We start from the raw sequence: 24,952 nt of genomic DNA, 5'->3' as shown, positions 1-24,952 counted from the left end.
GGCGTCGAGGAGGAGGTAAGGGTTAAAGGGGTGGGAGGGGAAATCCTGAACGACCAGTTTTTTATTGTCCCTCTGGCTCACGTGGAAGGTCGTTCGTCCGGTGTGGGACCCCCACCTCCCAGAGATCTGGTGGGAAGGGGTGAACTCTTCCTCGCGGTTAAAGGCCGCGTCTTCTAGAACAGATCCCCTGTCAATTGAAAGGTTCATTTTATTGTCACATAAATGGACGTTTAAAAATGTAATGCAGTTGAAGTACTTCAACACTTCCCTGCCGTAAGGCAGACAAGGGGTCGCCGTGAGGATTCCCCATCGCCTGCTTACAGATCGAGAGAAAGAGAAGCAAAAAAGAGTCCCCCCAGAGTCACTGAATGTCCACCTTGGATTCGCCTCCAGCACTCCCACAGATGCAGAGTCCAGTCGGGTCAGTTGGCTGCCCAAATTCCAAATCCGAACATCTGATGCGGTCAGCACCCAAGGCCCCGTTCCCGCCCTGTCAAATCCCAGCTCCAATGCCCAGTTCCCATGAACTGCACCCCGAGCGGGTCGTTCAGACACTGCTCCACCACCGTGGGTACCGTCCCCGTGGGGTCGCTTCCTCTGCTTCTTCTTGGGGAAGGGGTGGCGTGACGATTCTGAAGCCCTGTACTGAACACCTCTGGAGTCTGCGACCCTTCATGGGCCACTGCCCAGAACAGACGTCACCATCTTGGGCGCACATCCCAGCTGCAGAAGTTTGGAGCTCCATTCAACGTAAGAAATTAAAATTGAACAGAAAGGTCTGGAAGTTCAGCCAATATCTGGGGTGGGGGGGGGGGGAGAGAGAAAGGTCAGTGACTATGGGAGCACCAACACCCTCCCCAGGACCCCATGTAAACACCAACAGATTCCCCGGGACCCCCCTGCAAACACATACACATTCCCTGGGACCCCCTGCAAACACATTCACATTCCCCGGGACCCCCTGCAAACACATTCACATTCCCCGGGACCCCCTGCAAACACATTCACATTCCCCGGGACCCCCTGCAAACACATTCACATTCCCCGGGACCCCCTGCAAACACATACACATTCTCCGGGACCCCCTGCAAACACATACACATTCCCCGGGACCCCCTGCAAACACATACACATTCCCCGGGACCCTCTACAAACACATACACATTCCCCGGGACCCCCTGCAAACACATACACATTCCCCGGGACACCCTACAAACACAGACACATTCCCTGGGACCCCCTGCAAACACTGACACTCCCAGGGACCCCCTGCAAACACCAACACTCTCCCTGGGACCCCCTGCAGACACTATCCCTGGGATCCCCTGTAAATACTGACACCCTCCCCGGAACCCCCTGTAAATACTGACACACTCCCTGGAACCTGTCATCACCAAAACTTTCCCCGGGACCCCCTGTAAACATTGACACTCTCTGGAACTCCCTATAAACACAGAAACTCCCCAGGACCCCCTGTAAATACCGACACCCTCCCTGGGACCCCCTGTAACAATGACACCCTCCCCAGGATCCCCTGTAAACACCAACAACCTCCCTAGGACCCCCTGTAACACCGCCTCCCCAGAATGGAAAGGGTGGACAATTTTGCTAGTAGGGTTTGACTTGGGGGGTCCTTGTGATGGTCACGTACCTGAGGGACCTGCTGACTTCTGCCGTTCCTGTCTCACTGAATTTTGAGGCTCTCTTTGTTAGCATACTGACCCCTCCAGTCCTTCTCTCCACGCTCGACCAGTCGCACCGAGGCATAGAGGTCTGAGGGCTCCAAGTCTAGGAGGTGAAGGTTGGCGGGGGACAGGCTTGTGCTCTGGGTACTGTCCTTCCACGGACCAGGATTCCCGTTCGCTGCCTGATTCTCCACGTGAGAACTTGAGAGCACATTCATGATGTCCGTGTACTGGGTCTTGGATTTGTTCCTGCCCTGCTGTGTACCCAATGGGGCCAGTTGTAATTTGGCGTAGCAGATCTGTCGCTGAGCACAGATAGGAGGGAAATAAACAGTGGAGCTCCCTCCGCACCGTCCCATCACACCCTCCCCGGGGAGAGGGTCGGACACAGTGAAGCTCCCTCCGCACCATCCCATCACACTGTTGTTAAACCTACCTTTAGTTTATCATTTTCTATTGTCTGTGCAATGTTCCCTCTCTCCATCCCTGCGGAGAGAACGGTGAGCGGTGATCAGTGCTCCCTTATGAAGACCAATGGGCATATTTCTAGAATCGCTCTTTCATAGAAATGTTTGGGGAAAAAATTCATTAAAACACTGGCAGTGAGTTGAGCTCAGGTTCCATCCTGACCTTCTTGGGGGGGGGGGGGGGGGGGTGTGTCTGTGTATCTGTGCGTGTGTGTTTGAGTGTATCTGTCTGTCTCAGTATATTTGTGTGTGTGTGTGTGTGTTTGAATGTACCTGTCTGTGTCTCAGTATATCTCTGTGTGTGTGTTTGAGTGTATCTGTCTGTCTCAATACCTGTGTTTGTGTGTACCTGTCTGTATGTCTGAGTTTATCTGTCTGTGTGTGTATGTCTGCACACGCTCAAGTTCGATGAGCGCACATGTCAGAGAGGTTCAGGACAAGCCAGGGTCAGCACGGGCCAGCCTGATCCAACGCTGCTCAACTCGGTATATTTCTCCCCCCCAGAGAAAGCCAGGTCAGTGAGTGCGCGCACGCCCACGTTCAGTAACGGTGATATGCAGCACCCCTCACCTGTGTAAAGGTAGTTGATGTTCCCGTACACAGGATTATCCTCGACCTCTTCTGACTTGAAGCTGAAACTGGGGAAGAGAAGGATGAAGGTGATGGACACAACCTCGTCAAGCTGAGGAAGAGAAGGGTGAAGGTGACAGACACAACCTCGTCGAGCTGTCCACAATGCCAACAACCAGGGGTTCGAATCCCTGTGCTGTCTGAGGTGTTTGTACTTCCGTGGGTTTCCCCTCCCACTGTGGGCTCTGGTTTCCTCCCACCGTTCAAAGCCATCCGGGTGGGGGGGGGGGGGGGTATAGGTGAATGGGTTGTAAATCGGTGCAACACACACAGACGTCATGGATCAATTATACATATGCAGGACAAGTATTTCATCAACACAAATAATTGTTTTGTGACTATGAGAGTCTCGGAAGGTCAGTGGGAGCAGTTCCTTTGGTCATTAAGCATGTGAGAAGAAGCTGTTCCTCAGCCTGGTGGTGCTAGCTCTGATCCTCTGGGATCTCTTGCCCCAATGAGGAGTACATTGAACACGCAAGCACAGTACAAGCCTTTCGGTCCTCGATGTGCCGACAATATTTTTTTTAAAGTACTAATCCCTCCCTACCCCATACTCCTCAATTTTTCTTCCAACCATGGGCCATCTAAGAGTCTCTTAAATGTTCCAGCCTCCACCACCTCCCCTGGCGAGGCCTTCCAGACCCCCCCAACTCTCTGTATATAAAAAAAAATTACCCCTGAACTTCCCTCCCTTCACCTTATACAGACGTCCTCTGGTGTCTGGGAAACAGGCGCTGGCCATCCACCCTGTCTCTGCCTCTCAGAATCTTGTTGACCTCTATCAAGTCTCCTCTCATTCTTCTCCACTCCAGAGAGAAAAGTCCTAGCTCTGCTAACCTTGCCTCATGAGACTTGTTTCCCAACCCAGGCAACATCCTGGTGAATCTTCTCTGCCCCCTCTCCAGAGGTGCCACATCCTTCCTGTCATGAGGTAACCTGAACTGAGTTTTTATTTACACCACAACAGAACCTAATTTGGCTATTTACGTCCATGCCGCCTAATCAGACGCAAATTAACCTACAACCCCCAACATTTTGGAGGGTGGAAGGAAACTAGAGTCCCCATGGAAAACCCGGGCAGGTTACGGGGAGAGCGTACAAATTCCTTAGACAGTGGCGAATTTGAACCCTGGTTGCTGGGGCTGTATTGTGCTAACCATGTCACCCCACCCACTGTAAACACTCCCGGTTCCTAACACCCCTCCCTGACTCTGTAACCCCCTTCTGGTCCCCTCCATGTCTCTCACCCTCTTTGGTCCCCTATACCCGTCCCTCTCTCTATAACCCCCTCTGGTCCCCTACACCCCTCCTCATCTGTGTAACCCTCTCCGGTCCCCTACACCCCTCCCTGTCTGCTTTTCCCAGACTGAGACGTGTGTGAACAATTCTGTATTTAAGGTCTCAGCCAAGGGCCAAGAGGCATGCTGTGTGAGGTTTAATCACTGTACAAATACTTCTGCTTTTTGAGAAAGGTCGCCTTTTACCTTCTCTGGAAGCGAGGAAGGAACTTGCTGGTGTTACCTGGAAAAAAGCTCAGCGTTATTTCATGTGAACCAGTGTATCAGGAACAGTAGGCCATGCAGCCCATCGAGTTAAAAAAAAACCTGACATCGCGACCACTGGTGTGGACCTGGGGAGAGTGGAGATACGGTGCTGCTCTGTGGGGTCCTACTGCCCTGAATTGATGGCCATGGGCCCATGCCGCCCAATTACACCCAATTTGACCTACAACCCCCACTACATTTTGAAGGGTGGGAGGAAGCCGGAGACCCCCTCCCAGGGAAAACCCACCCAGACTTGGGGAGAACGTGCAATCTCCTTACGGATGGCGCGGAAATCAAATCCACTGTAAAGGCGTTATGCTAACCATGCTGTCCCTCATTGTCGGAGTACATACATGACATCACATACGGCCCTGAGATCCTTTCTCAGGAACTGAGTTACAGGTTAAACAGGTTCAGAGTTTATTCCCTAAAGTGTAGAAGAATGAGGGGAGATTTGATCGAGGTGTTTAAAATTATAAGGGGGACAGACAGAGTAAATGTAGATCAACTTTTCCCACCGAGGGTCGGTGAGATACAAACCAGACGTTAAGGGTGAAAGAGGAAAAGTTTAGGAGGAACTTCTTCACATAGGAGTGTAGAACAAGCTGAGGTGGTGAATGCGGGCTCAATATTAACATTTAAGAAGAATTTGGACAGGTCCATGGATGGGAGGGGTACGGACTGGGTGCTGGTCAGTGGGATGAGGCAAAAAAATGGTTTGGCTAGAGGGGCTGAAGGGCCTGTTTCTGTGCTGTAATTGTTCTATGGTTCCTGCAGGCCAGGCAGGTTTGACATGTCGTTAACTGAGAAGGTGTTGTTGAGGAGTCACGTGATGGAGTAGTGGCCGGACGGTGAACTCCAGCCCTCTCCAGAAAAGTCAGAAAAAACAAAGCAAAACACAAAGGCACAGAAATAAAAATCAAAGTAAAGTGAATATAAAGGTGGAAAGAAGATGGCGACGAAAAAAGAAAAGTCGAAACCAACGGTAAGAAGAGAGGAAGAGAAGACAACGGAAGATGAAGGAAAAGGCCTTACCTGTTCGAAGAGGCCCGCGGTGGAGAGAGAAACCCGCTCCCTCAGGTCGGTAGAATATGGACTACAAAAATGGCTCGCTGAGCCGAGTAAAAGTGCGCATGCGCGATACGCATGAAAAAAAACACACCGAAGGGAGGGGGGACCAGCTGGGGAGTCGATCTCCACAGCCGGCAATGACAGCTGCAGAACACCTGCAGCAAGAAGAGAATACAGAAGACAATGAAAACAAGAAAGAAGAGAAGAAAAGGGCAACAAAGAAACAACAGATGGCCAACCCAGAGGAAGAGGAAGAGGAAGAGTACAGTGAAATAGAAGAAGAAGGATTTACTTTCTCTTATTAAAGAATACATGGAGTCATTTAAAGAATGGCAAGCGCAGGAATTTGATGATTTAAGAAGAAGAATAAACAATACAGAAGAGAAAATGAATAAAATAGATATGACCTTATCAGAAATGGGAAAAAGAATGGACAAGGTGCAAGAACGAGAAGCAGCAGTAGAAATGGAGGTAGAGGACTTAAAAAATAAATTAGAGGAATCTAATAAAAAAAGTTAAAGAGACACAAGAACTGTTAGCTCAGAAAATAGATATAATGGAAAATTATAACAGAAGAAATAACATAAAGATAGTGGGCCTTAAGGAAGATGAAGAAGGCAAGAATATGAGAGAGTTTATAAAAGATTGGATCCCTAGGATCCTAGGATGTCCAGAACTACAGCAAGAAATGGAAATAGAAAGGGCACATAGAGCATTGGCCTTTAAACCACAACCACAACAAAAGCCAAGATCTGTTTTAGTAAAATTCCTAAGATATACTACAAGAGAAAAGGTACTGGAGAAAACAATGGAAAAAGTAAGAGAGGACAATAAGCCACTGGAGTACAAAGGGCAAAAAAATCTTCATTTATCCAGATATAAGTTTTGAACTCCTGAAGAAGAGAAAGGAGTTCAATACAGCAAAGGCGATTTTATGGAAGAAAGGGTATAAATTTATACTAAAGTATCCAGCGGTATTGAAAATATTTATTCCAGGACAACAAAACAGACTATTCTCGGATCCAGAGGAAGCACGAAAATTTGCAGAACAATTACAAAATAGACTGAGAGATGAAGACGTGTAACGAGAGTACAAAAGACTGCAAACTGAAAAGACATAAGTTTTGAGCTCCTGAAGAGGAGGAAAGAGTTCAAAACATCGAAAACGATCTTATGGAAAAAAAACTATTCTCGGATCCAGAGGAAGCAAGGAAATTTGCAGAATAACTACAAAACAAACAGAGAGATGAAGATATGTAATAAGAGTAAAAATGACCACGATTTATATGTATGTGGGTAAAGAGGTATATGTGTGTATATGTATAATGTGCATACATGAATGTATCCGTATTTAGAGGGAAATATAGATAGTATAGACAAGAATTAATAAGGGAAGGAAAAGGAATAGAGGGAATAAGGAGGGAATTAAAAGAGTGACCTTTGTCACATACGAAAAGCGAAATCTTTTCTGGGGGGGGCTGGGTGGGGGGGTATTACGGTCACTGCAAAATCAGCTGACGCTTGCGAGTGAATTCGCAAATCCAAATGGAGAGGGGAGATGTGGTTGTCCGACAAGGGATAAAGGACAACTCAGGAGGGGAAGGGGGGATTGGGGCTAAAGAAGTTTTAAATAGGAGAATAAGGAAAATGTTTGATGTTTTAGGAATGTTGTCTTATAAAGGATTCAAAACAAGAAAACAGAAATGGATAAGAAGGAAAAGTAATGATGCAGAAACGGAAAGGGAAGATAAACAAAGTATAAAATGGCTACGTTGAACTATATGACTTTAAATATTAATGGAATACATAACCAAATTAAAAGGAAGAAACTGCTAAATTTACTGAAAAAGAAAAAATTGATATAGCATTTGTGCAAGAAACACATTTAACTGAATTGGAACATAAGAAATTAAAGAGAGATTGGGTAGGACATGTAACAGCAGTATCGTATAATTCAAAAGCAAGAGGAGTAGCTATATTAATTAGTAAAAATGTGCCATTTAAACTAGAAGAGGAAATAATAGATCCAGCAGGGAGATATGTAATGATAAAATGTCAGATATATTCAGAGTTTTGGAATCTACTCAATGTATATTCACCTAACGAAGAAGATCAAAAGTTCATGCAAGATATCTTTTTGAAGATAGCAGATACGCAAGGGAACATATTAATAGGAGGGGATTTCAACCTGAATTTGGATTCAAATATGGACAAAACTGGGAAAAAAATTAACAGAAAGAACAAAGTAACCAAATTTATAATTAAATCGATGGAAGAAATGCAACTTTTGGATATATGGAGGAAACAACACCCAAAGGAAAAGGAATATTAATATTACTCGGCTAGACATAAAACATACTCAAGAATAGACATATTTTTGTTATCAGCTCGTATGCAAGATAGAGTAAAAAAAACAGAATATAAAGCTAGAATACTATCGGACCATTCACCCTTAATATTGACAGTAAAGTTAGAGGACATCCCTCCAAGAATGTATAGATGGAGATTAAACCCCATGTTGCTTAAAAGGCAGGATTTTAGAGAATTTATTGAAAAACAAATTAAAATGTATTTTAAAATAAATACGGAATCAGTGGAAGATAAGTTTATACTATGGGATGCAATGAAAGCATTCATTAGAGGGCAAATAATAAGATGAAGAAGGACTATAATCAGGAAACAGAGCAGTTGGAAAGGGAAATAGTAAATATAGAAAAAGAATTAGTAATGAAGGAAGATATTACTAAGAGAATTGGCGGATAAAAAAATAAAATATGAAACACTACAAACATATAAGGTGGAGAAAAATATAATGAAGACAAAACAGAAATATTATGAACTAGGTGAAAAAACGCACAAAATCCTAGCATGGCAGCTTAAGACAGAACAAGCTAAGAAAATGGTATTGGCATCAAGGAAAAAAGACAAACAAATTACATATAATCCAAAAGAAATTAAGGAAAACTTTAGAGAATTCTATGAACAATTATACCGAACTGAAAACGAAGGGAAAGAAGGGAAAATAGATGAATTTCTGACTAAAATTGAACTACCAAAACTACAAATAGAGGAACAAAATAAATTAACAGAGCCATTTGGAATAGTAGAAATACAAGAGATAATAAAAAAATTACCAAATAATAAGACACCAGGAGAGGATGGATTCCCAATAGAATTCTACAAAACATTTAAAGACTTATTAATTCCGCCCCTCCTGGAAGTAATCAACCAGATTGATGAAACACAAAGCTTACCAGATTCATGTAAAACAGCAATAATTACAGTAATACTAAAGCAAGGGAAAGATCCACTCTCACCAGCGTCATATACACCAATATCTTTGCTTAACACAGATTATAAGATAATAGCTAAACTATTAGCAAACAGATTAGCAGAGCATGTACCGAAAATGGTAAATTTAGACCAAACTGGATTTATCAAAAAAAGACGCACAACAGACAATATTTGTAAATTTATTAACTTAATTCATGCAGTAGAAGGAAATAAAGCACCTACAGTAGCAATTGCTTTAGACGCAGAGAAGGCCTTTGACAGAGTAGAATGGAATTATTTGTTCAAAGTATTGCAAAAATTCAGTTTACCGGAGAAGTATATTAATTGGATTAAAGCATTATATAAGGGACCATTAGCGAAAGTGACAGTAAATGGACATGTATCAAAGCAATTTAACTTAAGCAGGTCAGCACGGCAGGGATGTCCACTATCACCTTAATTGTTTGCGTTAGCTATAGAACCACTAGCAGAACTGATAAGAATAGATAATAATATAAAAGGAATAAAAATAAAAGACAAGAAATATAAAATCAGTTTATTTGCAGATGATGTTATAGTGTACTTAACAGAACCAGAACTATCAATAAAAGAATTATATAAGAAATTGAAGGAATATGGAGAAGTGTCGGGTTACAAGATAAACGTAAATAAAAGTGAAGCAATGCCTATGAATAATGCGGATTTCTCAAAATTTAAGAAGGAATCACCATTTAGATGGCAAATGCAAGCAATAAGATACCTAGGTGTACAAATAAACAAAAATCTCGGCCAACTATATAAACTCAATTATTATCCACTAATGAAAAAATTACAGGACGATTTAGAGCATTGGAAAGATTTACCACTAACACTAATAGGAAGGATAAACTGTATTAAAATGAACATTTTTCCAAGGATATTATACTTATTTCAGGCATTGCCAATACAACTGACAGAGAAATTCTTCAAGGAGTTAAAGAAAATAATAAGGAAATTTTTATGGAGAGGGGGGAAACCGAGGATAGCACTAGATAAATTAACAGAATGGTATAAACAAGGAGGCTTACAACTGCCAAACTTTAAAAATTATTATAGAGCTGCACAATTAAGATACCTATCAGATTTTTATCAAACAAGGGAAAAGCCAGATTGGATGAGATTAGAATTAGATAAAATAGGGGAAAAGATACCTGAACACATATTATATAAATGGGATGAAAAATTGGTAAAACATAGAAGTTCTCCAGTATTTCATCATCTCCTCAATATTTGGAAGAAGATTCATGTAGAAAGAAATAAAACAAATTATCAATTACCAAAACTAATATTGACGCAAAATAAGTTACTCCCTTTTACAATAGATAACCTTTCCTTTAGAGAATGGGAAAAAAAGGGATTAAAAGAATAGAAAATTGTTTTTCAGGAAATAGATTCTTATCCTTTGAACAAATGAAAGATAAGTACAATATAACTCAAGATACAGCGCTGGCATATTACCAATTGAGATCCTACTTGAAGGATAAATTAGGAAGCAGTATGAGTTTGCCAGAGGGAAGTAACTTTGAATATGTGATTACAGATACAATGATAATCAAAAGATTTATAACAAATATGTATATTAAACTGCAAGAAAAGGAGAATGAGGAAACAAATGGTAAAACTAAACAAAAATGGGAACAAGATTTAAATATAAAGACAAAAAAGGAAACATGGGAGAAGTTATGTTCTGGAATGATGAGAAATACAATAAATACGAGGTTACGTATGATACAATATAACTGGATACACAGGCTATACATTACACCTCAAAAGTTAAATAAATGGGACCCAACAGTATCTGATAGATGTTTTCGATGTAAAAAAAGAAATGGGAACAACAATTCATGCAATCTGGACATGTGAGAAAGTAGAAAAATTTTGGGAAGATCTAAACCAGATATTAAATAAAATTACAGAAAACAATATACCAAAAAATCCAGAGATCTTCCTCCTAAGTAACATAAAAGACAAAGAATTTGGAATTGATTTGGATGGTGCACAAAAAAGAATTGTTAAGATAGCTCTCGTCGTAGCAAAAAAATGTATTATGTCAACCTGGAAATCGGAAGATAATTTGAAAATACAACAATGGTATATAGAAATGAATAAATGTATTGCATTAGAAAAAATAACATATAGTTTAAGAAATAATATTGAAATATTCGAACAAATATGGGAGCCTTACATTAAATACAATAGCAAAAACCTACCGGGGACAATCATTACCTAAGTTTATGGAAGGAGAAGGAAATGAAAAGAATGGACTCAGTAGAATTTCTGGTGTATTTTTGTTGAGTGACAACATTGTCTGACTGGTTAAATGTATCCTAGATTGTATACCTTAAATGGACGGGAGGGGGGGGTGGGGAGGGTGGGTTGGGAGGAGGGAGGGGGGGTGAAAAATGGCACTGTATATGTGTGAAAAGGAAAAAGTGTGTACCATGGTTAATGTGATTTATGGTGTGAAAAATAAAAAATTAAACTGAGAAGGTGTTGTTGGAGGATGGTATGTCTACAGAAAATCTCTGTGGAGGGTTCGTTTCCCTTGACGGGGACAGAAAAATTGAGAAAATGGGCAGATGTGATGCAACGAGAGATGGGGGGGGGGTGAGGAGAGGAACAGAGAGACTGCAGAGAGACTTGGGTAGATCAGGAGGATGGACAAAGCAGGTGGCAAATGAATTACAATGCTGGGGTGTTATATTGAAGTTGTACAAGGCATGATTGAGAGAATTGTGTGCAGTTTTGGTACCGAACTCCAGGAAAGATACCAGTAAGATAGAAACCCAGATGTTTCCCGGACTTCAGGAACTGAGTTACAGGGAAAGGTTGAACAGGTTCGGACTTTATTCCCTGGAGCGTAGAAGAATGAGGGAGATTTGATTGAGGTTTACGAGATTATGAGAGGTGTAGATAGAGTGGATGCAAGGAGGCTCCACATAAATCGGGGGAGATCAATACAGGGGACGTTGTTTTGAGCTGATGGGGAAAGGTCTAGGGGGACGCTCTTTGCTCAGAGAGCGGCGGGAATGTGGTGAGCTCAGGCTCGACCACGAGTTTTAAATTGGACAGACGCGAGGGAGGGGAGAGGCCTGGAAGGTTGTGGAGTTGGAGCAGGGAGATGATGGCCAGCGCAGACCAGAAGGGCCGAAAGGCCTGCACAGTGTGCAGTCGGGGCAGAAGAGATGGACGGGCAGACTATTATTTAAAGGGGTAGGGGGGGGGGGGGAAATCCAAACTTCCAAGGTGCCATGGGGGCCTGGGGATCCTCGTGCAGGATCCCTCGAAGGTTGGGTCAGCATTCATTTCAAGAGGTACGGCATACTAGAGCAGGGCTGTGGTGTGGAGACTTTATAGGATACTGGTGAGGCCTGACATGCACACAGTTCTGGGCAACGTATTTGAGAAAAGACATGCTGGGGTTGGAGAGGAACGATACCAGGGTTCGAATATGGGGAATGATGGCTGGTTCTTGGTCTGTACAGAAGGATTGAGGGGGAAACCTCATAGAGGCTTTTCGAGTGCTGAAAGGCCTGGAGAGAGTGGATGTGGCAAGGATGTTTCCCACAGTGGGGGAGTCTAGGACAAGGGGGCACAACTTCAGGGTAACAGGGCGTCCATTTGAAACAGAGACGCGGAAATATTTCTTTAGCCAGAGGGTCGTGAGTCTGTGGAACTTGCGGCCATGGATATGAGCTAGTTGGGTGCATTTAAGTCAGAGATTGACAAGTGTTTGATGAGGGTTGCAGGAGAAGGGTGGCAGATCAGCTCATGATGAGAATGGCAGGGCAGACCCAATGGGCCAGCTCGTGCCCTGAGATCCCAGGGAATTACGAAGGGACCAAGTGGACCACCCGCCTCCAAGTCCACTTACCTCTCCGGTAGCTCTGGGCGCAGCAGAGGACATTGCAGGAGAGCGAGACAAGCAGAAGAGCCCCGGACACCCCGCAGATAATCCACATGAGGGAGCTGCAGCACAGATCCTGAAGTCCTGGAACAGAGAAATGAGGTCAAGTCCGAGATCTTGCCCACACTGATGGATAACGCAGGCATCTCTCGAGGGACCGGTGTTCATCCCGCTGCTCATCTCAGGTCTCAGATTTATTGTCAGAGAATATACACACATCACATAGACTCGTTTCCCTGTAGGAGGTGCGCCAGAATTACTGCTCATTGTGAAGACTTGTAAACAAATAAAGGATTGTGATCAGATAACAAATGTAAACAAAATGACTGTGCGAGACAGAGAGAACACAAAATCACTAAAGTGCACAGGTCAGAATCCCTGATGGAGTTTGTCTTTGAGGAGTCTAATAGTGGTGGGGTAGCAGCTATTTCTGAACTTGGTGGCACGTGTTTTGTGATTCCCCCCCCCCCCCCCCCCACCCCAGACCTCTCTCCTGATAGCAACAGGGAGAACGGGGCGTGTGCTGGGCAGTGTGGATCCTTGATGATAACTGTGCTCCCCAATGGCAGCGTCCCCAAGATGTCCTCGATGGTGGCGGAAGGGTTTTGCCCATGATGTCCTGGGCCATGTCCACTACCTTTTGCAGAGCTTTATGCTCAGGGGGTATTGGTGTCCCCATACTACCTGGTCAGCACACTTTCCACCACACATCCATAGAAATTCGCCAGGGTCGTACTGAACCTCTGCCAACTCCCGAGGAAGTAAAGGCGCTGACGGGCTCTCTTCACGATGCCAGTGGCGTGTGGGGTCCAGGAAAGACTCTCTGAGATGGTGGCTCCCAAGAACTTAAATGTGCTCGCCCTCTCTATCTCTATCAATGATCACTGGGTCATGCACCCCTGACTTTCCCTCCCTGGTCTTGGTGACATTGAGTGCGAGGTTGTTGTTGCTCTCCATCCAAGTCCGCATGCAGTTCTTGACCCTCTGGTTGTCCAGCAGCAGAAAAGATTTCCCGGGACTGAAACCCTCACAAGGCCTTTCTCCCCAGAACGTCAGTGGGTGAAGTGGGTACCTTGTGGAGTTTGATAAAATCATTGATGGGCAGAAGGAAAATGTTCACAGTCTTTAAATGCCCTCCCCCCCACCTCCGGGGTGGGGGAGTCCATGTACCGTCGGAAAGAAGCAGCGATCATCAAGGATCCGCCCGACCCAGGACACGATCTGTTCTCGCTGCTGCCGTCAGGAGAGAGGCCACCAGACTCGCGCAACCAGGTCAGGAGCAGCTGCTACCCCTCCACCAACGCAGGCGCGCCCCAAGGATGCGGGCTCAGCCCACTGCTCTACTCACTCTACACCTGTGACTGTGTGCGGCCAGGCACAATTCCAGAGCCGTCTACAAATTTCACCGGTGACCCCATGGTCGTTGGCTGAATCCCAGATGTCAACAAGGGAACATGCAGAGGGGAGATCGATTGGCCCATGGAAAGTCAGCAACACCAAGGAGATGGCTGTGGACTTCAGGAAGGGGGAGTCGGGAACACAACCCAGTCCTCATCGAGGGCTCAGCAGCGGAGAGGGTCAAGGACTTCAAATTCCTGGGGGGACGGATCAACATCTACCGAGGACCTGTCCACGTTGATGATCACCAACGGATAGCCTTTGTGAGGTGTCTGAGGAGGTTCTGTTCGTCGCCGAATACTCTCATAAATATCTACAGGTGGCCCGTGAAGAGCGTTCTGGTTGATGGCATCACTTTCTGCAATGGAGGCACTAACTCCCAGGACAAGAATAAACTCCAGACCAGGCCTGCGACATCACGGCAGCGGACTTCAACCCATCAAGGACATCGACAAGAGGTGGCATCTTAAAACAGCAAAGACCCCCACCACCTTCAATCTGCTCCTATCGGGGAAAAGCTCCAGGAGCCTGAGAACGAGCACAAGGATGACAAGAAGGGGGCCTCTGAAGAGGCTGGAGGCTTTCCGGTCGCATCGGCAGTTCGGATCTGGAGCTCAGATGGACAGGAGGCTGAGGGAGTGCTGAAGGTGAACCCACAGACACTTTGTGTCTCTGAAGCGACTCTCTTTTGATTGTTGCTCTGCTCTGCAGCAGGCGTAAGGTGTTTCCGTGCAGGACAGAAAAGGAATCGATGCAGGAAGGACCTGTCCAAAATGGGGACATGTCTATGCCTGCAGAGACCTCTGTGTCCGCCTACTCTCGCCCTCATCTGGCCCATTCCACACGTTTCGACAGTGCAAGGCTGCGGAAATATGAAGTAACAGGCCTGCAGAAGCAGGAAATGCTCGATGTAAAACACTGCAGAACAGGAAACCGGCCCTTTGGCCCTTCTAGCCTGTGCTAGACCCTCACCCTGCCTCAGCCCCAAATTCCAGCCACGTGCCTGTGCAAATTATTCTTCAATGTTCAAAATCGAGCCCGCTTTCGCCACCCCAGCTCCCGCCAGTCTCTCCGTGAACTCCCTTCCCGCCCCCCCCCACCATGGTGGGAGAGTCCGGGACAACTTCACGTTGGATGAGATGTTAACGATGCACTCCTGGACTCAGCAGTGAATCCCGGCGTCTCCGGGCTTACCCCTCACTTGGGGGTAGGTTAGGGGGAGGGGAGCAGGTGGAATTCTTTCTCCTTATCCAGAGCCACCCCTTTTCAGCAGCTCTGGAGAGATCTTCCCAGTGCGTCCAACTTCGTCATGGTGTCTCTCACAGGTCTGCATTGACCTTTTTCCCCAGCCATCGCCTCCTTCCAGGATTCTGGCCACTTAATCAACGGCTCTCGCCCCTGGATCTTCGTTTCCGCTGCCGGTCGGAACGGGCTGAGCTCTCCAGTGCTTTGCCCTTCCACTGCTGGGACAAGGTTGCTGATCAGCCCCTCGAGGTGGCTGCTGACGCCAGGTCCGCTGGGAGCGGAGACGCGAAGAATTTCTTCAGCCGGAGGGCGGCGAATCCGTGGGGTTTGTGGCCCCGGCCGGCTTTGGAGGCCAGGTCACTGGGGGCATTTAAGGGAGAGGTTCTTGATGAGCCAGGGCGTCCAAGATTATGGGCCGTGGGAAAACAGATCAGCCCATGATGGAATGGCAGGGCAGACTTAATGGGCTGAATGGCCTCTTTCTGCTCCTGTGTCTTACAGTTTTATGCCCTCTGGATTGTATCTCACCCAACCTCAGTGGGAAAAGCTTGCTCATAATTTTAAATACCTCGATCAAATCACTCTTCTGTGCTCCAGGAAATAAAGCCCTCCCGTTTAACCCTGATCACCACCATTCAGCCCTTCCAAGTGAATCTGAAGTGGTGGGGGGGGGGGGAGAGTCAGGTCCAACGCAACCAGTGCTCCCTCCGCGCTCTCCTCCGCGTCGGAGAGGCCCCTCGGCTCCGCCCACTGCAACTGTGCAGATCTCCCCAGCGGCCATCCGTTTCAATTCGCCGCCCCATTCCCTGGCCGACGCGTCTGCCTGCGGTCTGGTGCACAGCCGGACCAAGAGACCATTCAGAGGGACAGCACCTCGCCTTGCGTCACGGACGGTGTTAACATCGACTTCCCCGTTTCCCCCCCGCCCCTTCTGTCTCTCTCCCCCCACCCCCCCATCTCCTTTCACAGAGCCAAGTTAATTCTCTCGTCTCCTCTTCCATCTTTATTCTGACCCCTTCCTGTTCTTTGCTGGTACCTTGAAGGTTTGCCCCGGCACTGAACCCGTCAGTCATATACCTTCGCCTCTCATGGGCGCTGCAAGTTCCCTCAGCACTTATTGAGATTTTATGACCATCTCCGCGCCTGCAGACTGTCACTCTGTTTAACCCCGTAACTCAAGCCCCAGCAACACCCTTGTCCACCCGACACTGCTCTGGCTCAGTTTGCACTGAAACTTCACTAGTCGGGCAGGCAGAGGGAGTAAGGTTCTCGCTGGGGAGCCGGGGTGGTGAGAAGGCGTTGTTCCCCCCCACCACCGAGCAGTCTTGTGCAGGCCATTCTCAACTCCCGTTCCATTTTAGGCCTCTGCTGAAAGTTTAGGCCCCCACCTCCACTCTGCGAAGTGTTGTGTTCAGGTCTGATCGCCTCATTACAGGATGTCGAGAGGAGATTGACCAGGACGATCCCTGGACTGGAGAACATGTCTCATGAGGTCAGGTTGGCAGAGCTGGGACTTTTCTCTTTGGAGCAGAGAAGGATGATAGAGGTCTACAAGATTCTGGCATAGGGTAGAAGGCCAGGGCAGGATCAGCAAACACCAGAGGAAGTCTGGGCAAAGTGAAAGGAGGGAGATTTAGGGGTGAGTTTTTACACAGAGAGTTGTGAGGGCCTGGCTGGGGGTGGAGGCTGGAACATTAGGGGCCTTTATGGGACTCATAGAAGGGAAAATAGGGAGGGTTTAGTTTTTTGGGGGGTAGGTATGTATGGGTTGGCACAACATCGGGGGCTGAAGGGTCTCCACTGTGCTGGAATGTTCTGTGGCTTGCAGCGTCCATAGGAGTTGAAGATATATTACCCATGTTTTGGATCTGAGCCGAGGGGGTCACAGAGACAGGGAGAGGTGTAGGGGACTGGAGGAGGGGGTAGGGGGAGAAAGGGCAGGGGAGGAGTCCAGACCAACAAAAATTGTTAATTGGATAAAATAGGTCATGATCATGTCTGTGCGAAAGGAGACTGGGAAAGGAGAGAGAGCTGGGGGAAAGATGTGGTGGTGGGGGGTGGATAGAGTTTAACGGAAACCAGAGAAGTATATTAATGCCATCTGGTTGGAAGGGGCCCAGACAGAAGATGAGTTGCTGTTCCTCCAATTTGTGGGTGGTCTTAGTCTGACCATGTGTGAGATTGTGGACAGACACATCGGCAAGAGGGATGGAGCAGGGAATTCAAACGTGTGGCCACTGGGAGACCCTGCTATTGGGGCCGACGGAGCCGAGGGGCTTGGCAAAGCAGTCTCCCAGTCTGCGCCCAGTCTCCCTGAGGCTCCGCGCCTTACTTGCTTCAGAGTCCTGACCCAAAACATGAATCGCTCTGTCCAGAAAAAAACCCCACCCTTTGTCCCAGGTCTGGCTTGAAAATGATGCCGTCTGGAAACCTTCATTCCCTGGAGTGGAGAAGAGCGAGGGGAGAGTTGATCAAGGTGGACAACATTATGAGGGGTAGAGTGAACCAAAGCCGGCTTTATTCCTCGGGGCATAGAAGAATGAAGGGAGATTTGATTGAGGTGTTTAAAATCATGAGGGGGACATAGATATTTTTCCCACTGATACACAAACCAGAGGATGTGCATTGAGGGTAAAAGTTCAGGGGGATTGAGAAACAGGAGCAGAGTCGGACATTCATCCCTTCGAACCTGATCCACCATCCAATGAGATCATGACTGATCTGATGATCAGCTCCTCTCCACCGACCTGCCTTTTCCCACTACAATGCAAAAATCCATCCAGTCTCGTCTTAAATATATTTACTGAGATCACCTCCACTGGGCAGCAACTTCCACAGATTCCCCACCCTTGGGGGTGGTGGGTGGGAAGCCTCTCCGTCCTAAATCTTCTCTCCTGTATCTTGAGGCGATGTCCCCTCATTCTGGTCTCCACCATCCCTCACACCAATGGAAACAATGTACCTACCGCTACACCTTTCACAATTTTACACATTCAGGAGAACTTCTTCCCGCAGGACAAGCCGATCTGGTGAATGCGCTCAATTCTAAGAAAGGTTTAGACAGGTACGTGAGTATGGAATGGGTGCAGGTCAGAGGCTCGAAGGGCAGTAGGGCCTGTTTCCTTGCTGTAATGTTGTATGACAAATTTTTTTCTTTCTGCTCCCAAACCACCTTAAGTAATCCCTCTGCCATCAGAAATTAGTAAGGGACATGAGTGGTAAGAAAAAGTTTGAAAACCCCTGCTCTACAGCGTCTTGAACATTGTGGGAATTAAAAAAAAAAATTTAGATATAAAGCACGATGACAAATTCGGCCCTTCATTTTTGAATGGTGAGACAAAACTGGACCCCCCCCCCCCCCAATTCAGACACGGGGAGAACATACAAACGCCTTACAGACAGTGCAGGGATTTGAACCCCAGTCCCAATCGCTGGTGCTGTAAAGGCAAGAAGAGAGTGGGGTGGAGAAGAGCTCAGCAACATGGTAACTCCTTCCCCCCACCCCCCAAACCTTTGCTCCATCCAACGCACTTAGGTTTTAAGATGCTTACTCTCTTTCTCCCTCCCCCCACTTCCACAGACGCTGGTTGACAAGTCGGGCAGGTTCCCTTCTGCACACATGCCCGATGCGTACGACGGTCGGCCGCTGCCGCTCACCTTGGCACTGCTGGGTCTGGTTGCTCCCCGCCCCAATCATGCCTGTCGCCTCGTTGGTGCCCTTGAATGGCCTTCCAGCGGGGACCTCTTCTGGCCTGGGTGGGGTCCGTCTGGGAGATCTGCCTAACAGTCCATCTCGACTGGGCCGCAGCCCCCCGCCTCCCTTCGCCTCTCCCTGGCACTGCTGGGGGCCAACTCTTCCGACTCCCTCTGCCCGATCCTCTCACTCCCCCCCCCCCACCCCGCTGAGTTTTGTGCCGTGTCAACTCCCCGTCCGTGCCCTGGCGTCTGTCTCACCCTCCCTCCTTCTGGTAGGCTCCTGCATCTCTCGGCACCCCCCCCCCTCCCCCTCACATTTCCTGCCTCTGCAGCCTGCATGCTCAACCACTGTCTCATGTCTGAGTCAAAAGAGAGCAGAGAAGATTTACTAGGAAGTTGTCCGGACTTCAGGACCTGAGTTACAGGGAAAGATTGAACAGGTTCAGATTTTATTCCCTGGAGCGTAGAAGAACGAGGGGAGATTTGATCAAGGTGTTTAAAATTACGAGGGGGACAGACAGAGTAAATGTAGGTCGGGTTTTTCCCCACTGAGGGTTGGTGAGATACAAACCGGAGAACACGGGTTAACGGGAGAAGTATGGGGCACTGGTTCTCAACCTTTTTCTTTCCACTCATGTCCCACGTTAAGTAATCCCTACGTCATTGATGCTCTATGATCAGTACAGGATTGCTTAAGGCAGGAAGGTTGAGAATCACTGCTCCAGACCCGATTGTTACTGAAATATTTTGCTTGAGAAAAATTGTCATTGGCCCCTTTTCTTGGGAGTTCTGAAACCATGCACATCATGAGTCAGAGTGACAGTTAAAACAGTGATTTTCAAACTTTTTCTTCCCACCTTAAGCAATCCCTTACTAATCACAGAGCACTGATGGCAGAGGGATTACTTAAAGTGGGATGCGAGTGGAGAGAAAAGAGGTTGAGAACCCTGGTTTAGGGGGAACTTCATGCAGAGAGTGGTAGGAGTGCAGAACAGGCTCCATTTTAACATTTAAGAAGAGGACTTTATTCCCTGGAGCTTAGAGGAATGAGGGTGAGGTTTACACAATTATGATGGGTATAGGCAGAAGAGGCCCCCAGGCCTGAAAGGGCAGCCACAAGAGGATACAGGTTTACAGTGCTGGGGAGTAAGCACAAAGGAGACGTCGGGGGGTGGCAGGTTTTTTGACGCAGAGGGGGAAGGGAGTGTGGAATGGGATGACAGTGAAGGTGGGTATGATAGGGTCTTTGAAGAGACTTTTGGATAGGGACATGGAGCTTAGATAGAGGGCAGTGTGAAAGCCCAGTCGTTTCTAAGGTAGGGATATGTTTGGCATAGCTCTGTGGGCACACACACACACAGCAGGTCTCGCAGCGTCCACAGGAGATATCAATGACGTTTTCGGCCTGTTCAATCAATCACAGCATCTGCAGACTTCAATGCAAGCGGGCTTTTTCTCCCCCACCAAGGTTGGGTGAGATACAAACCAGAGGTTAAAGGTGAAAGGGGAGGCGTTTCGGTGGGAATTTCTTCGCGAACAAGCTGAATTGGTGAACACTGAAGTTTGGACAGGTACGTATGGACGGGAGGGGAGGTGTGGGTCATAGGGTGTGGGGGAGGGGGGTGAGGCCGCGTCATAATTCTAGCGCAGGCTAGAAAGGCCTCTCTTCTGCAGCTACTGCGACCCATGGCGCATATCGCCTTTCAGTGCCACTGCCGCAGCGTTCGACTTCACCACGAGAGGCAACAACAGAAGATGTGCTGCTTCCTGTACCAGCCCACAAGCAGATCTCAGAGCACATCACCACTCCCTGCCAAGACAAATCATAGAAAACCTACAGGACAACACGGGCCATTCGGCCCACAGAGGTGTGCCAAACATGTCCCCATCTTAGAAATTACTGAGCTTCCCTATCACCCTCTATTTTTATAACCCCCATGCACCTATCGAAAATTCTCTTCAAAGACTCCACCTCCACCAGCAAATCATTCCACGCTTCCACCACTCTCAGCATTAAAACAAAATGTACCCCTGACATCTCCTCTGTCCCGACTCCCCAGCACCTTAAACCCATGTCCTCTTGTGGCTGCCCTTTCAACCCCGGGGAAAAAGCCCTCTGTCTAAACTAGGGGTGGCCAGCCTTCAGACAGAGAGAATCAGAATTTATTGTCACGAACAAGTCATGAAATTCAGTATTTGCTGCAGCGTCATAGAGCAAACATTCCTATTATAACCATCCTACAACGTTACTGTAACAAAATAGTGCACGAAAAGTCAGGCAGAGTTTGGTTCATGGATCATTCAGGAATCTGATGGCAGAGGGGAAGAAGATGCCCTTGTCTTCAGGCTCCTGGAACTTTCTCCCCCCGATGGATGAAGAGGGCCTGGCCTGAGTGGTCTTTGAGGACAGAAGCCACTTTTTGAAGTCGATGTCCTCGATGGAGTGAAGTCTGGTGCCAATGATGTCATAGGCCAAGATAACGACCTTCTGGGGTTTATTCTTGTCCTAAGAGTTGGCGCCTCCGTACCAACCAGCCAGAACGTCCCCCATGGTCCACCTTTGGAGGTTTGTGAGAGTCTTTGGTGACGTACCGAACCTCCTCAGACATGTCACAAAGTATAGCCTTCTTTGTGATTGCATCAACGTGGAGGCTCCAGAACAGATCATCGGAAATATCGACCCTCCCCCCCCCCACCCCAGGAATTTGAAGTCCTTGACCCTCTCCACTACTGAGCTTTGGCTGAGGACTGGGTCATGTTCCCCTGACTCCCTCCTGAAGTCCACAATCACCTTGGTTTTGCTGACATTGAACACAAGGTTGTTGTCATTCAACAAGCTGATCTATCTACCTCCTGCACACCACCTCATTGCCGTCTGGGATTCTGCTGACAATGTGGTGTCATCGGCAAACTTGGTGATGGCGTTGGAATTGTGCCTGGCCACACGGTCATGGGTGTAGCAGGCCTTGTCGGACCATGAGTACATACCGGGGGTTGTAGGTTCATCGGGTGGCACGGACTGGGGGGGGGGGGGGGGGGGGGGGGGGGGCAAAATTGTCTGTTACTGTGCTGTACGTCTAAATTAAAAGGTCGGCCACCCCTGATCTACACGATCAATGCCTCTCATCGTCCCCCACCATCGCGAGGAGAAAAGGCCGCACTCACTCCACCCGTGGTGACGAGGCCTGCTCCCTAAACCAGGCACCATTCTTGCGATACTCCTCTGCGGCTTCCATGTCCTTCCACTCGCCACACTGCTGCAGCGCCTGCAATCGGGACCCTGATGGGGACTCCGGCCTCTTCCCACCATTTAAAAAGTACCTTGGGTGGGAGGGGGGGGGGGTCAATCAGGTGGCATTGGGCGGGACAGGCTCGTGGGCTAAAAGAAATGTAGGTCTAAATTTTTTCTTAATCTTAAAAATGTAAATATAAATCGTTTTGTTTTTGGGACCCAGCTGAAGCAACAAAAAAAAACCTCAAGTGGAAAAATAAACTTAAATTATGGTTCATCCGCTCGGAAAGCGACAGGAAACTGCAGCTGAATGCGGTTGTGGTTAAGAATTCACATTCTTGCAAAATGCACCATGTTTTTTTTGTTCACATCCCCCCCCCCCCCACCCAATGCATAATGGAGTTGACTTTTAGCAAACAGTCTGTGGTTGAGAAGGCACATGGTGGATTGGCCTTCAACCATCGTGGGACTGAAGTTGGGAGCCAAGAGGTCATATTGCAGCTCCATTGGGGCCTGGTCCAGACCCCACTTGGGAGTCCTGTGCTCAGTTCTGGAGGGACATGGAAGCCGCAGAGGATGGTGCCTGGTGTAGGGAGCAGGCTTTGTGACCACAGGTGGAGTGAGGGCGGCCTTTTTTCCTTGGAGCGGCAGGGTACGAGAGGCAACCTGATGGAGATGATGAGGCATTGTTCATGTAGATCGAGGTGGCCAACCTTTTAATTTTTAGACGTACAGCACAATAACAGGCCATTTCTGCCCCCCTCACCCCAATTCGTGCCACCCAATGAACCAACAACCCCTGGGCTGAAATGCCCTGATACCATCCTGTTACACCCACGACCGTGTGGCCAAGCACAATACCAATGCCACACATTCGGCAATGAGGAGGCGTGCAGGAGGGAGATGGATCAGCTAATTAAATGACAACCTTGTACTCAATGTCAGCAAAACCAAGGAGTGATTGTCGACATCAGGAGGGAGTCAGGGGAACACGACCCAGTCCTCATTGAGGGCTCAGCAGCGGTGAGGGTCAAGAACTTCCAATTCCTGGGTGTCAGCCTCTCTGAGGATCTGTCCTGGAACCTCCACCTTTTTAAATTTTTTTATTTTTCACACTTTTAATCACATTGATCAAGATACATACATTTTCCTTTTCAAATATATACAGTTTCGTTTTCTCCCCCCCCCTCTTCCCATCCCACCCTCCCTACCTCCCCTCCCATTCATTTAAAGTTCAGAATCTAAGATACATTAAACCCGTCAAACAATGTTGTCACTCAATAAAAACAAACAAGAAATTCCACTGAGTCAATTCTTTTCATTCCCTTCTCCTTCTGTCATTTTAGGTGGTAGATGTTCCCGGTAGGTTTTCTCTATTGTGTTTCATGTATGGCTCCCATATTTGTTCAAATATTGTAATATTATTTCTTAAATTATATGTTATTTTTTCTAATGGAATACATTTATTAATTTCTATATACCATTGTTGTATTCTCAAGTTATCTTCTAATTTCCAGGCTGACATAATAGATTTTTTTGCTACAGCTAGGGGTATCATAACAAATCTTTTTTGTGCACCATCCAAATCAAGTCCAAATTCTTTGTTTTTTATGTTACTTAGGAGGAAGATCTCTGGGTTTTTTGGTATATTACTTTTTGTGATTTTATTTAATATCTGGTTTAGATCTTCCCAAATTTTTTTCACTTTCTCACATGTCCAGATTGCATGAATTATTGTTCCCATTTCCTTTTTACAGCGAAAACATCTGTCAGATACTGTTGGGTCCCATTTATTTAACTTTTGAGGTGTAATATTCAGTTATATTGTATCATACGTAACCTCGTATTTATTGTATTTCTGATAGTTCCTGAGCATAACTTCTCCCATGTTTCATTCTTTATCTTTATGTTTAGATCTTGTTCCCATTTTTGTTTAGTTTTACTATTTGTTTCCTCGTTCTCCTTTTCTTGTAGTTTAATATACATGTTTGTTATAAATTTTTTGATTATCATTGTGTCTGTAATCACATATTCAAAATTACTTCCCTCTGGTAACCTCAGACTGCTTCCCAATTTGTCCTTCAAGTAGGATTTCAGTTGGTAGTATGCCAACGCTGTATCTTGAGTTATATTATATTTATCCCTCATTTGTTCAAAGGATAGTAATTTATTTCCTGAAAAGCAATTTTCTATTCTTTTGATCCCTTTTCTCTCCCAATCTCTAAAGGAAAGGTTATCTATTGTAAAAGGGATTAGCTGATTTTGCGTCAGTATTAGTTTTGGTACTTGGTAATTTGTTTTATTCCTTTCTACATGAATCTTCTTCCAAATATTGAGCAGATGATGTAATACTGGAGAATTCCTACGTTGTACCAATTTTTCATCCCATTTATATATGTTCGGGTATCTTCTCCCCTATTTTATCTAGTTCTAATCTAGTCCAATCTGGCTTTTCCCTTGTTTGATAAAAATCTGATAGGTATCTTAATTGTGCGGCTCTATAATAATTTTTAAAGTTTGGCAGTTGAAAGCCTCCTTGTTTATACCATTCTGTTAATTTATCTAGTGCTATCCTCGGTTTCCCCCTTTCCATAAAAATTTCCTTATTATTTTCTTTAACTCCTTGAAGAATTTCTCCGTCAAGTGTATTGGCAATGCCTGAAATAGGTATTGTATCCTTGGGAAAATGTTCATTTTAATACAGTTTATCCTTCCTATTAGTGTTAGTGGTAAGTCTTTCCAATGCTCTAAGTCGTCCTGTAACT

General features: G+C 46.6%; 2 protein-coding genes across 2 annotated transcripts in view; both read right to left on the bottom strand.

Annotated features, from left to right (window-relative positions):
- Nucleotides 1-190: 190 nt before the first annotated feature.
- On the bottom strand, nucleotides 191-19,134 carry LOC138759157 (uncharacterized). The gene is made up of 7 exons (XM_069929171.1): nucleotides 18,917-19,134; nucleotides 12,584-12,700; nucleotides 4,267-4,303; nucleotides 2,723-2,790; nucleotides 2,122-2,171; nucleotides 1,652-1,990; nucleotides 191-797 (listed from the first exon to the last, which is right to left on the bottom strand). Exons 1-6 carry the CDS (start codon nucleotides 18,954-18,956, stop codon nucleotides 1,685-1,687), a joined length of 618 nt encoding a protein of 205 aa, XP_069785272.1. The 5' UTR covers nucleotides 18,957-19,134; the 3' UTR covers nucleotides 191-797; nucleotides 1,652-1,684.
- The window catches only part of gpkow (G patch domain and KOW motifs), a 23,159-nt gene continuing 16,251 nt past the window's right edge, over nucleotides 18,045-24,952 (bottom strand). The window contains exon 13 of the transcript XR_011354642.1: nucleotides 18,045-18,304. The gene's annotated coding sequence lies outside the window, so the exon portion shown is untranslated. The remainder of the gene's footprint in view (nucleotides 18,305-24,952) is intronic.

This window comes from Narcine bancroftii, chromosome 3, assembly GCF_036971445.1.
Source record: "Narcine bancroftii isolate sNarBan1 chromosome 3, sNarBan1.hap1, whole genome shotgun sequence".
NCBI lineage: Eukaryota > Metazoa > Chordata > Chondrichthyes > Torpediniformes > Narcinidae > Narcine > Narcine bancroftii.
Note: the sequence above shows the minus strand (reverse complement) of the source record. Positions and strands in the feature narration are given on the sequence as shown.